The 14,383-nt window shown below is 45.1% G+C and overlaps 1 protein-coding gene across 2 annotated transcripts in view; it reads left to right on the top strand.

The window, feature by feature from the left end:
• Positions 1 to 5,768, top strand: part of LOC117347047 (acid-sensing ion channel 2-like) — a 58,688-nt gene extending 52,920 nt beyond the window's left edge. For both annotated transcript variants that reach the window (XM_033917365.1, XM_033917364.1), the window contains 2 exons: positions 4,201 to 4,269; positions 4,572 to 5,768. In XM_033917365.1, the coding sequence (XP_033773256.1) occupies positions 4,201 to 4,247 (47 nt within the window). In that variant the 3' untranslated portion in view covers positions 4,248 to 4,269; positions 4,572 to 5,768. The remainder of the gene's footprint in view (positions 1 to 4,200; positions 4,270 to 4,571) is intronic.
• The last annotated feature ends 8,615 nt before the right edge of the window (positions 5,769 to 14,383 follow it).

Here is a 14,383-nt window from a genome sequence, read left to right as displayed (position 1 = left end):
ATGTGCCAAGGCACCTTAGTAAATTCAAGTACAGCAAAAATAAACACCAGGGGAAACTCCTGTATAGGTTTCAGGATTTTCCTGCTAAAAAAAAACCCCTTTATTTTTTCTTATAAACAGTTTTTTTTAATCAAAGTTCTTTTCTCTAGCCTACCTAATGCTGTAGCAGTCCAAGCATTCAAATAATCAACAGAAAAACACGGAAGCCTCCAACTGCAAAAGCAGTGCTGGGGCCGGGAGTTTGCCTCGAGTTTGCCTTTCAAAGCTTCACAAATCACTTTCAAAATTCTCACCCAGGATTGTAGCAAACTTCTCCCTAAAGTTAGTGGCAAACTTCAGCTTCCTATTAGCTTGAGCTATAAGGAAAAAAAACCCCCAGAGTTTCTTTCTCAGGCACTGGTTAGTGCCCAACCCCCACACAGAGTTCAAAACAACTGGGGCTTTTAAAATGCAGGGTGCTTAACTTCAATACCAGAGCAGTTCAGTTCAATCAGTCAGTGAGGTAGAAAAAAAATATCACCCCAAAAGAAAACAGCAAATGCAGCAAAAACAAACTCAGCAATTCATAAACTCACAGCTCTGTAATCTGTAGTGTTTGGCAGCCAAACCCACATCCATCAATTCAGTTCTCCTGGAATTAACTCCTCCTGATGCCATTGTTTCCTCCTGTACTTGTGCGGCCCAACTCTGGAGAGGCACCAGCTTCCTCCGTCTCCATAGGTCCTATGGCATCACCCTATTCAAAGCTGAGAAACTGCTCCCTGGGGAGAGGCTTATTCCTCTTCCCTATCCTCTCCAACAGCCTACTCAACTCTGCAGGCTTTTCATGAGGAGAGTCATGCCCTAACCTGCCTGAGCCTGCTCTAGCTTGTGGCTCTCATGGGCTCCCCCGGTGGCTGTCAGGGAGACTGCAAGGCTTTTTATAAACAGGGCTGGATTTAAAACCTATGTTTCTAGGTGTGCTTACAGGATTGTAATGACGGGAAGGAGTTTCACTATCCTCCCATCCTCAGGCTGTTCTATCTGGATCCGTGGTTTAGCCCGAGAGGACTGCTTTCTGGGTTTACTTCCACCTTTCTTATACAATTTCACTGGGACCATGGCAGGCACAGAGCCTGACTGGTCACAATGCAAAGGAGGTGCATTTGCAGGGGAAGAGACCCTTTCCAGGACACTCCTAGAATGTCTTGGCCAAGCACAGTCACAGTAAACCAAACCTGGTTTCTTATGCTGATCAAGAAGCAGCTTAATGGTGGGTGAAGGGATGAGTTGACATTATTTCTTCAAAGTGCTTGGGAAGAGCCAGCACCTGACTTTTAACCTTAGGTACTGCCTCTCTGGACAGCCTGTCCAGAGTGAGGCCCTAGCATGGGGTCAAATTGTGCAGACCCCATACAGTCACAACTGTTTTCCCACCTTTTGTGATACTACAAGGTGCCGCAGAGCCCTGGAGGACCGGCAGGGAGGGTCTTTGAGACCCCCAGTACAAGGCTTCAACCCAGATTTTCTGAGCCTTATGCCTATTTGAACTGCTGAGGTTCCTCCGTATCTGTTAGCAGCGTACCAGTGGCAGCGGCACAGGGGTTCTTCCCTCAGCACATGCCCCAACCAGATGTGGATGCAGACATGAACCAGGAGTTTCAGGAGGATGGCAAGTCTGATTCCATGCCACTTTTATCCCAGGATGATGTTTATCTAGCAGAGTCTGCTTCTTTGCAGAAGGATAGCCTTGACTAAATGGGGTAGCGATCCTAGAACAGGGGAAAGACCCCACCATGTGCTGGCTGTTCAAGGCCTTTGCGCTTTCAAGCATTTCCACTTCACTGCAAGAGTTAAAATTGGAAGTTTCTCTAGCTTCCTCTTCTCAGTTATAAGCAGTTCTGTGGCTCTGATCATGTTTTATCCCTCGCATCACTAAACTGATTACTGACCACTGGGAGTCACCAGAGAGATCTTTTCGAGTGGCTAAAAAAAATGGCCAAACTGATGGCACTAGATTTCCAGCAGCTGTTTGATCAGCCAAAAGTAGATTCTCTGGTGGTACAAACGAACCTCCCTACGTAGTGAAGGAGGGGTGATGTTAAAGTACACTCAGGACCGTAACGTGGACTTGCTCCTCAAATGGCAATTTGAAGCTTTGGCCCTAGGGATTAAGATGGTAGCCACCTTTTCCTTTGTGGCCCATGCTTATAATACCCACCTGTCTCAGACCTCAGACTCGAAGGATAAGGAAGATCTCAGGGGTGAGCTATGTTACGAATGATATTATCAGAGTTATGAGCCACGTCTTGGCTTATGTGGTCTCCAACCGATGGATTCTCTAGATCAGACAGTGGGCAGTAGATTGTACCTCTAAAGCTATGCTGATCAGGCTTCCCTTCCAGGGACATTCACTATTTGGCAAGATTCTTGTTGACCTGATGGCCAATTTGGTGGTCCATCATCCTGGTGTTCGGGACAGCGCAGTTTTCGAGGCTCCCAAAGATTGTGTATATATGGGAGGCCAAATGATGTGGAGGTCCTTTCAGGGACCATATCAGATATTCAGAGGAGATATGGGGCAAGCCTCAGACTTTTGCTCCTCACTAGCTCTTAAGAAAGCACAATGATGTCAAGTCAGGGGCTGAGCTCATAGATAGAGGACAGACTGTGGGTTGATTTGGTCTCAGATTGGCACTGGGTTCTGAACATTGTCAGGAATGGGTCCAAAATTTAGTTCATTGCCCCTACAGGACCACTTTGTAAATTCTCTGGCCAACTGGCCGGAGAGAGCCCTCAACATTCAGGCTACAGTACAAAGGCTACTGTTTTTTGGGGCCATAGAGCTGGTCTCAGACACAGAATGGAGCTTGAGCAGATACTCCATTGTGCCAAAGAAAGGCTCAGACAACTAGAGACCGAGTCTGGACCTCAGATCAGTCAATGCGGCACGGAAGGTACCCCACTTCCACATGGAGACTGTGTGGTTGGTCATAGTACCAGTGGTGCTGGGGGACTTTCTTGCCTCCCTCAATTTGGCGGAGGTCTATCTCCACTTTCCCCTTTTTTCTGGCACTCAGGATTTTGTAGCCGTCTTCTCCAAGCTGAAGCCCTAACTTCATACGAGTCTTTCCTCATACGATAAAAGTTCCATCCCCTTTATCATCTTGCTCGCTCTTCTCTGAACCTTTTCTAATTCTACAATATCTTTTTTGAGATACAGTGATCAGAATTGAATCCAGAACTGACATCATGGAATGAGATGGAGGCATTATAATATTCTTAGTCTTATTTTCCATACTTTTTCTAATAACTTGCATGTGCAAGTTTATAGGATTAGGGGGATAATAGCTAATGTTGAATATCTAAATAATACCTGGATATTTTCTGTAACTTTTCTGGATAGTGGCAATATTTATTAGGATTTTATATACCGCCTATCAAGGTTATCGAAGAGGTTTTTACAATCAGTTACTCAAGCATTTTCCCTTTCTGTCCCGGTGGGCTCACAATCTATCTAATGTACCTGGGGCTATGGAGGACTGAGTGACTTGCCCATGGTCACAAGGAGCAGCGCGGGGTTTGAACCCACAACCCCAGGGTGCTGAGGCTGTAGCTCCAACCACTGCACCACACACTCCTAGATAGTTGGTCTAGATAGTTTAAGATACTGGATAGCAGACTGAATATTGCCACTGTCTGGTTAAGTTCTGGGACCAACCATAGAGCTGGTGTTATAATACTTGCATCTAAATGGCTAACACACGTGCATAAATTATAGTTAGGTCAGTGGAAGAAAATGCGCTTGCTGAAATCACTGTGTGTACTTTCTGGCACCTGATGCAAAATGGATGGAAATTATTCAAGTGTTTTGAATACATGGGATGAGTAGTTTCCCTCAGGAAATCAGTTATCACAGGCTTCAGCTCATACTGCTCCAGAACTCAATACATGTGGGCCCCGGGTGTAAAAGCTGAGTATCATCTCTAAGCATCCCCAACCCTGTTTGACGAACAGAAGGGGAAGCATCTACGTATTACCATAGTAACAATTCCCAAGAGGTATCTAGGCAAGAAAGGTTCTGAGGTGGCAGAGACCATCAAATGAAGAAAATTGAGGTGACCTTTGTACATTCATTCACTTACCACATAATACTGGATGGTTAGAAGTATATAGAAACACAGCAGCAGTTTACTGGAAGATATTGTTCTTATTTTACAGCTGATAAAGGAAAAATTATTAGATCTACTTGGGAAAGAAGATCATGAAGGAAGCCACAATGAAAATCTGGTAAGAAAACTTCACTGTCCCATTTCAGGAGAAAGAATTAATTTTGAAATATGCCTTTGTTGGCCTAATGTCAGACAAAGACATCAAATAAAGAATGTAGGGTCAGAAGGAAGCCTCAGGCTGGGATTATCCAATGGCTTGCTGCCCTAGGTTTTGCTTCATTGCCCTCTCCCTAAGTCAGCAGCCTGAGAATTATTCAAACGTAAGATGAATCTTCTGCTGACAAGAGAAAGCTGCTTACCGTTTTGTAAACTAAGGGGGGATAGCATGCTCCCGGTAATGCTTCTGTTTTTATTTCTCAGGGTCCCTGCGATACTGTACCAAACCATGCCGAAGCCACCGACCACACTGTGAATGTGCCACTGCATTCTGCCCTGGGGACAGTGGAGGAGATCACTTGCTGACCCTCCCTCACCCTAAAGAGAATGGTTCAAGAGTGATGAGTAATAGGGAAACCAGAAAGGACCTTGTCTGATTGGGAGGCAGTGGTAAGAGCAGTGATTCACTATGCACAGAACCCAGGTAACCTCCACCAAAACAAAGCTTGAGATAGCACAGACTTGACAATGTTCCTGATGGATTTTCAGCTTCTAAAGAGAAAAAACCCCCACCTGCATGCAAATCCTTTTCATGGCCAGTTGCCTCTTTCTAAGCTGCATTACAGGTTTCCGATTGCTTCCAAATCCAGAAGTATTTCTGTAACTTACAATCTCTACCAGCCTTTGACCATCAGCCCTTTCAATGGTCTCTCTATACATCATGCCCAGGTGGGGCAGAGCTTAAGATGATCATGATGTGAGTTTCAACATCTACCTGCTGGAAAACAGGAAATAGCTTTTAAAAAAAAAAAAAATTAAAAACTTTTAAGTAGTTTGTCTGTTCACTAAAGGCCTTTTTCTGGGTGCGTGTCTGATGTCGCTAGGACATCACTGCCAGTTTGAACCAACTGAATGCTGTATGTGTACCATGATATTTGTGACATGGTAGTCCGTGTGAATCAGTCGGAACTGGAGTGTGCAATGTAATTGTCTGCGTTGGCTTCTCAGCTTAGAATAGTAAAATGTTCAGACTCTGCCCCTTGACCAATATTACTCATAGTTCTCAGGAAATACTGCTCATTTTATCAATATTAGTTCTCTTGGAAATACTGCTTGTTTTACAGAGGTAAGTGTTTCTTTCTCATAAAACATATTTGCTTACCAGCAGCCAAATTATTTGTAAAAATCACTTTTGCTTCTGCACATTTATGGCAGAAGAAACATGTCTTTCAAAGTTTAGGGTGTGTTCTGTTGCTGTTCATAGCTATAGGGTTGGCAGCATGTTGAACTCCAGGCATTCTTTATCATTGTGGCATGTTTTAACAGACACTGGTCAAATTTATTTATTGCTGTTTTGCAATTTAAAATACTTCTGAAATAAAGGAACAGAGAACTCAGTATGGACTTTTTGAGGAGAAACAGTCCATATCAGGGTTAATTGAAAAGTTTCCAGCCTGACCAAGAAAGAGCAAAATTAGCCTCACAATTGACAAACATCTATGGCCAGATTTTCAAGTCAGTTTGATGTCTAGTTTTGACTTGTCAGCCTTTTGAAGTGAACGACTGCTCCATTTTATAAAAAAAATGTACAAAATTAGATTTGAGTTAGATGCAGTGATGCGTCTCCTTCATTTTCAACGGTGAAAGGAAGACCAGACAAGCATTGTTGATGAAAAATGCTCCAGACATCCAAAAATAGCTAGTCACAGCAGATGAAGCCAGAGACTAGTGGGATTATGTCCATCAACCAGCAGGTGGAGATAGAGAGTATTCAGTTGTCCTCAGATATATTGGATGCATTACCTCCTGGTCAACCAGTATAGGTCTTTTCAGAGCAGTCAAAATAAAGCACATAAAAGACATGAAACATATGAAACTCCTTTCCCTCACATGTGCTACATGAAGAACTGATGCTTCCAAAAACCGAGAATGCAACACCATCCGAAAAAGCATGCCCATACCTCGCCAGTGAGCAACAAACACTGCAACAGGGTGAGGCTCTGGGTTCATAGGTTCATAGACAACGGCGCGAAAGACAAAAGCGCGCGCCGACAATTGAGCGCAGCGCGCACCGCTCTAAATTACAGTTTTCAGGTGCTCCGACGGGGGGTTTTGTTGGGGAACCCCCCTAGTTAACTTAATAGACATCGCGCCGGCGTTATGGGGGGTTGTAACCCTCCACATTTTACTGTAAACTGAACTTTTTCCCTAAAAACAGGGAAAAAGTGAAGTTTTCAGTAAAATGTGGGGGGTTACAACCCCCCACAACGCCCCCACAACGCAGCGCGATGTCTATTAAGTAAAGTGGGGGGGTTCCCCCCCCCACGCCCCCCCCGTCGGAGCACTAAAAACAGTAATTTAGAGCGGCGTGGCGGCGCGCGATGTGCTCAATTGTCTGGGCGCGCCTTTGTCCCGGCGCGCTTTTGACCGGACACCGGGTTCATATGCTGTGACTAAAGGAAAGAAAATTATCAGGTAAGGACAATTTTGCCTTCCTTGTCATCAACAGCAGATGAATCTAGAGCAGTGGTCTCAAACTCAAACCCTTTGCGGGGCCACATTTTGGATTTGTAGGTACTTGGAGGGCCGCAGAAAAAAATAGTTAATGTCTTATTAAAGAAATGGCAATTTTGCATGAGGTTAGACTCTTTATAGTTTATAAAACTTTCCTTTAACAGTTTTACCTTATGCAAAATTGTCATTTCTTTAATAAGATATTAACTATTTTTTCTGTGGCCCTCCAAGTACTCTATTTTTTCTGCAGCACTCACATTTAAAGTTTAATATCTTTTCTTTCTCAAAACTGGCACATTTCTATTACTAAATTGAAAATAAAATCATTTTCCTACCTTTGTTTGGTAATTTCATCAGTCTCTGGTTGCACTTTATTCTTCTGGCTGTGCATCCAATGTTTCTTCTCTTCTTTCAGCCTCCTGTATGCTTCCTCTCCTCCAGACCTCATTCCCTCCCCCAACTTTTTCTTTCTTTTTCTATGTCTGTCTTTCTCTGATTCCTTGTCCCATTTTTTGCTTTGTTTCTGGCTCCTTGTTCCCCCCCCCCCCTTCTTTCTTTTTTCCTTCTGGCTCCCTGTCCCCCCCCTTCTTTCTTTTTTCCTTCTGGCTCCCTGTCCCCCCCCTTCTTTCTTTTTTCCTTCTGGCTCCCTGCCCCCCCCCTTCTTTCTTTCTTCCTTCCTGCCCTCCCCCATGCCACCCCCGCCGGGGAATAGGCTGTTGCTGCCATCGGGAACAGGAAGAGATCTCCATGGGGCCGACCAACTCTCGCCGCCCGACATCGGAAAGGACGTTCGGGGCAGCCAGGCAGCGATTGGCTAGCCAGAACGTCCTCTCGATGTCAGAATTGAGGTCGGGCGGTGAGAGAAGCAGGGAGCTTAAAGAGCATGGTGCCGGCGGTGAGAAGGGAAGGGAAGCAGTTGGGCACCCCTGCTCTAGAGGAGCCGCGAGCCACACTAGGAAGAACAGTGGAGGGTGACCAGTTGTGCGGACCGCCCCCCCCTTGGTACGCCACTGGAGCAGCAGCGTGTCTGGCCGGCTCATTCCATTCAAAGCCGCGGGTGGCGGCTCCTTGCGAGATCCGCGCCTGCGTCTGAAGCCTCTCTGATGTGATGTCAGAGAGGCTTCCGATGCAGGAGCGAATAGCGCAAGGAGCCGCCAACCCGCGGCTTTGAACGGAACGAACCGGCCAGACTCGCTGCTGCTCCAAAAGGAAGGGAATGATCCAGTCCAGACTGCGGGCCGCAAAAAAACTTGGAGAGCCACATGTGGCCCGCGGGCCGCGGGTTTGAGACCGCTGATCTAGAGACTAGTGGGATGTACCAAAGCAGTCCTAACGTAGGAAATAAAGCTATTGTGAAATCCTCTATTCCTAAATCCTGCCCTGCAGCAAATGTCCAAGGAAATTTGAAAACACAGAGTGTATGTATCCCATGATTTTACAGAGGCCAACCCTCATAGCACCTGTGAGCAGGAGCAATAACAGCTGTAGTGCTCCTCCACGAAGCGTATGGCTGCAGAGCACTAGACTTTCATGACTCCAAGGCCCCCTATAAACTCCTGTCGATTGAATCCATTACACTTCTCCCTCCTTATTCGCGGTTTCAGCAATCACGGTTTCGATTATTCACAGTTTTTAGTTTGCTGGCTCCCCCCGCAAATAACATCAGCTTGCATAGAGAAATCGCTGATTCCAAGCGTTTACAGATAAAATTGCTGATTCCCAGCACTTTCTTCACCGTGTTTTGCCTCTCCTTCACGAACAGGCCAGGTCTCCCACCATGTTATTCGCGGTTTCACCATATTCACAATGGTTTTTAATAGAAAACAGCGAACAACATGGACAGAGGAAAGTGGGAGAGAAGAGATGGTGCGGGTAACCTACCGGAATGGAAGGAAAAATTGACTGGTTGCTGCAGGTATGGGGACAAGGCTTTTCACCACCCCATGGAGTACCTCCCATGGCGGACCCACCAGCTTCTTAGAAGCATTCATAGGATGAAGAGACAATGTCACATGCAGCACTGAAGTTCAGTAACCTTTCTGCTGAGTCCTTTCTCTTGCTGAGTCCCTCTATCTGATGTAACTTCCATTTTTGCCGGGAAAAGGGGCCGATGGGGTGTTGGAGCTTTGGGTGTTTTGCTGGTAGCCGCAATCGTGAGGGAGTGAGGGGGCAGTTGGATCCATGAGAGGGAGGGAGGGGAGCTGCTGCTGCACCTGTGAAGGGGAGGAGAGGGCTGTTTGGGCTGCTGGACCAGCTGGAGCTGAAGGGAAGGGAGACAGTTGCTGGATCTGGTCTGGGGATTGGGGGAGAAGGGAACCACTTGCTGGGCCTATGTAGTGGGTGGTGTGGAGCTGGAGGGAAGGAATAATGCCAGACCCACACTTGGACGCTGAAGAGAGGGGATAAAGGTGTTGGACCCATGGGAAGGGGGCTAGAGGGAAGGAAGAGAGGTGCAAGACCTGCAGAGAGGAAGAAAGAGAAGGAAAGAGAAAAGATGAATCAAGGGGATGAAGGAAGAGTGCATGACATATTGAACATGAGGGAGGGAGGAAAGTGAGCAAGACAGACACAGTGGTGTGAGGGAGTAAGAGAAGGGAGAAGCTGGACACAGGGAGATATTCAAAAAGAGGTGAGATGGTGAGCATAGGAACAGGGACAAAAAGGGGAATGCTGCATCTACATGGGGGTGGTATATGGACACAGAAGATGGCTAGACATGGGGGAGAATAAGAACGCAGAAGGAAGATGCTGGGCAGTTCACATAGGGATATAGAGGAGTGATACTGTACACAGGAGAAGGGGATCATAGAATGGTGAGATGATGAAGGCAGGGAGATGGGTACAGGTGAAATACTAGAAAGGAGACAGAGAAGGGAGATGCTGAACATGGGGAGAAATTCATACACAGATATAGAAGATGGATGGTGAGCATGGAGAAAGAAGAATGGGCAGGAGACTCTGGCAAGTGAGTTAAGAGAAGGCAAAAGAAAACAGACCAGCGCCCGAGACCAACTTGATTTGAAGAATAAAATGACAAGAGAACAAATGGTAGCAAAAAATTATTTTATATTCTCTTTTGTGATTAGAATATATCAGATTTTAAATATGTATCCTGCTAGAGCTGGTGTTAGACCTAACTGGGGACTGCAAAGTCCAGGCCGTGCTTCTTTAGCTTCCAGCTGGCTTAGGGCTCTCTCTCTGACCAGGGGGAAGTTGCCCTAGTTGCACAAAACAGGGACAAAAAGGGGACCCTAACGCTAGTCTTGTCAAGTGTGACTTATATTCTGTTAGCATGATTTCTCTGTGTAGCATTCTGTAATAATTTGGCTTATTCAGTTCTCTCGATAGTGGAGGGGATATTTGGAAAGGGGAGGGGAGACAGGGGCTTTGTTGATCCTTGCTCTGTATTATTTGTGTTTATAAAATGACAATTGCACAGAATATTGTTTCCTTTTATACTTTAATAAAATAAGTTCAGTATAAAATCATAACTATTTGAGGCTTGTGCGGATGAGATCAGATAGCTTCCGGGGAAGGGCGGGGACTGAGCTGGTAGAGACGAGGCAGGAACGGTGCTGAGAACAAATTTCTTCCCGAGTCATTCTTTATTTCAGAGCTATAACACTGAATTTTAACATAAACAAAGCTAAGTCAATTCAGAAATGCTACAGACAATTCTGCATCTCAGTCTCTACATATTAGAGCAGTCGCATTGAAACCTACAACGAAGGATGTCTAAGAGGATTTAACTCTCTCCCTCCCCACTTGTGTGGTCTTTATTATTATTATTTTGAAAATTGTATTGGTCTCCCACCTCCCTTTTGTATCTTGCCGTTGTTTTTACATGCTTTGTATTGATGTTTTTATGTCCCTTTTTAATAAATAATATATATCTTTAAATGTAAACCACCTAGACTTAATGGTAGGTGGTATATCAAATAAACAAAGTTGAAACTTGATGCATAGCTAGTACAAAATTATCTTCAAGCTTTGAAGCGGAGGCAATGCAGATACAGTATGCTACAGAGATTGTTGCGTCTCAGTCCCTACATATTAGAGTAGTAGCATTGAAACCTACAATGAGAACTGCCGAGCTAATACAGAAATGATCTACAAGCTTTGAATATATGTAAAGGTGTTTCAGACCTATAGCATTGAATTTTACAATAAAGGAGGTTAAGGCAATGCAGAATGCTGTATCTCATAGTCCCTGTATTAGAGCTGTAGCGTTAAATCCTACACTGAAGGAGGCTTATCTTCAATAATCTTCAAAGCTCTGAAGCTGTGTGAAGCTGTTTCAGAGCTATAATACTGAACTTTACCATAAACGAAGCTAAGGCAATTAATAAATGCTACAGGCAATGCTGCATCTGGTACTCCCTGTTGTATTGTTGAAATCCACACTGAAGGATGCTGAGCTAATACAGAAATGGTCTTCAAAACTTTGAAGCTGTGTGAAGGTGTTTCAGAGCTATAACACTGAATTTCACCATGACACAGGTCAAGGCAATACAGAATGGTAAACCCTGTGCTGTATTAGAGCTATAGCGTTGAAACCCACGCTTAAAGATGCATAGGCACTACAGACATGATGTACCTACCATTTAAGCTGTATGAAGGTGTTTTAGAGTTGTAACTGAATTTTACAGTAAACAATGCTAAAGCAATTCAAATATGCTAAGGCAATTAATACGATACTCCCTGTATCGGAACTGTAGCATTGAAACCTACCCTGAAGGATGCTAAGCTAGTACAATAATGGACTTGAAAGCTTTGCAGCTGTGTGAAGGTGTTTCAGAGTTATAACACCGAATGTTACAGTAAACGATGCTAAGGCAATTCAGATATGCTGCATCTCATTCCCTAGATATTAGAGCAGTAGAGTTGAAACCCACACTGAAGGATTTATAGCTTGTACAGAAATGATCTACAGAGCTTTGAATATATGTAAAGGTGTTTCAGACCTATAGCATTGAATTTTACAATAAAGGAGGTTAAGGCAATGCAGAATACTGTAGACAGTGCTTTATCTCATTCTCTCTGTATTAGAGCTACAACATTGAAACTCACACTTAAGGATGCATAGTGTAGCGTGGCTGTCCTTCGGATTACGGCAGGGACCAGCACACGTCACTAATATAGGCCCTGGCATACTTCCCCAAGAGGGAGGGCTTACCATCACTAATAATAAAACCCTAAGCGTGCATGCACACTCCTACCTGCGTGATACGTAGCTCCGTGGCAGGTAGGAGTGGGCATGCGCACTTAGGGTTTTATTAGCTTGGGAGGAAATGCCCGGGGCCTCCGGAGCACAAAGGGGTGGCAGCGACAGAAGCGGCATGGGCCGACGGGTGGCGGCGGAAGAGAAGCAGCGGCACTGGTGGCAGGAGCAGGGAGTCAGGGGGGAGGTAACAGGAAAGGAGACCTACTGCTAGACAGGGGGAGCAGGGAAGAGGTGCTAGACGGTGGGCGGTAAAACGAAGGGAGAAGGGCTGCTGCTGGACACGGGGAGCAGGGAAGAGGTGCTGTTGGACAGGGGGAGTAGGGAAGGGGTGCTGCTGGACATGGGGGAGGTAAAACGAAGGGAGAAGGGCTACTGCTGGACATGGGGAGCAGGGAAGAGGTGCTGTTGGCAGGGGGAGCAGGGAGGGGATGCTGCTGGATACGGGGGATGTAAAAGGAAGGGAGAAGGGCTACTGCTGGCAGGGGGAGCAGGCAAAGGGTGGTGGTGGATAGCCAAGGAAAGAGAGAAACAAAAAGAAAGACAAACAGACAGACAGAAAGCGGCCAATGAGAGAGAGACAGAAAGAAAGAAAGACAGACAGCGGCCAAGGAGAGAGAGAGAGAGAGAAAGACAGACAGACACACCCGTTAATGTAACGGGCTTAAAGACTAGTAAAATATAATTGAATCGCAAAACAGGTAAGCTTTCCAAAATTGTATTTATTACTCAAACAGATTTTGTTTGAGAATCAAAGGTAGCTGTATACCCAAGTACAACAAACAATAACCAAAACCAAAAAATTTCTTCTGCCACCCTGGACTGGCTGAACTCAGAGTTCTCACTCAATGTCCCAGGTAAGTTCAAATAATTTCCAAACAAGAAAAGAAAAATTTGAAACAGTAAATACTATCAATCCTTTTTAACCCAACAGGATGTTGCAATCCAAGCACTAAGAAATCTTCAATCTCTCAATGTTACAGGAGAGAGATTGGTGGATTTGCAAAAATAAGCACTTTGGAGCATTGGTGGATTTGCAAAAATAGGCACTTTGGAGCATCCAAAATGCAGACCCTCAAATCCCACCTCAATGATGTCAGGCAAATCCAGCCCCCAATCTCTGTGTCTCCTTAGTACAGGGGTGTCAAAGTCCCTCCTCGAGGGCCGCAATCCAGTCGGGTTTCACCAATGAATATGCATGAGATCTACTAGCATACAATGACAGCAGTGCATGCAAATAGATCTCATGCATATTCATTGGGAAAATCCTGAAAACCCAACTGGATTGCGGCCCTCGAGGAGGGACTTCGACACCCCTGCCTTAGTACCATAAAGAAAATTAACTTTTCAGGCAAATACAGTTCTTAACTCCAGAAGTGTTCAGGTAAATTACCTAGTTCCATGGCCTCTGGTAAATGATCTCCTGCAAGCTCATTTCCACGTCCTAGAGGCTCCTCCTGCATGTGAGCTTCCCTCGGCTGGCTGCCTGCCTCCCTGAGGCTTCCAAGCCTTCAATTCTTTCAGAGTTGCAGGGCCCGGCCTGGCCCAGCCCAGCTCTGTGCAGGGGATGGTCACTGCTTAGCTCTGACTGCCTTTACCTGTTTAGCCAGCAATTTCAAAATGGTGGAACTTAAAGGGACAGAGCCCTGTTTTACCTGGTAGTGCTTTGTGTGTAATGAAGGCAGTGTTCCATGTGATGAGTTCTGTTTGTGCTGAGCATGGTGACTGGATTCTAGGTTATACAGCTCAGAGTTACATTGGTCAGCTCTAACCAGCTTAATAGAGATGTTTTTGCATGTTTTAACTGGCACAAGGTTGGTCTGAAAGTCAGACTTGTGACAATAGTTAGTACAGAAATAATCTACAAAGCGTTTAAGCTGTGTGAAAGTGTTTCAGAGTTATAACACTAAATTTTACAGTAATCAATGCTAAGGCTATTCAGATATGCTAATGCAATGCAGGAAGCCAAGACAATGAAGAAATGCTACAGACTATGCTGCATCTGGTACTCCCTGTATTGTTAAAACCCACACTGAAGGATGCTGAGCTAGTACAGAAATGGTCTTCAAAACTTTGAAGCTGTGTGAAGGTGTTTCAGAGCTATAACGCTGAATTTCACCATGACGCAGGTCAAGGCAATGCGGAATGCTAAACCCTGTGCTGTATCTTAAAGGAGAAGGTAGGACAAAGGGACAAAGCAGAAACAGCAAGGATAGTAGGATAAGGTCACAGCACACAGCAAAGTCTCACAATATCACCAAAAAATACCAGAAACACAAACTGGGAGTCCTATAGACAAAAGTCAGCTCTGCCAGAGCTCTTTTTATAATAAGGATGCCTA

This window comes from Geotrypetes seraphini, chromosome 13 (assembly GCF_902459505.1).
Source record: "Geotrypetes seraphini chromosome 13, aGeoSer1.1, whole genome shotgun sequence".
Classification (NCBI taxonomy): domain Eukaryota; kingdom Metazoa; phylum Chordata; class Amphibia; order Gymnophiona; family Dermophiidae; genus Geotrypetes; species Geotrypetes seraphini.
This window is presented reverse-complemented; position numbering and strand designations above follow the sequence as displayed.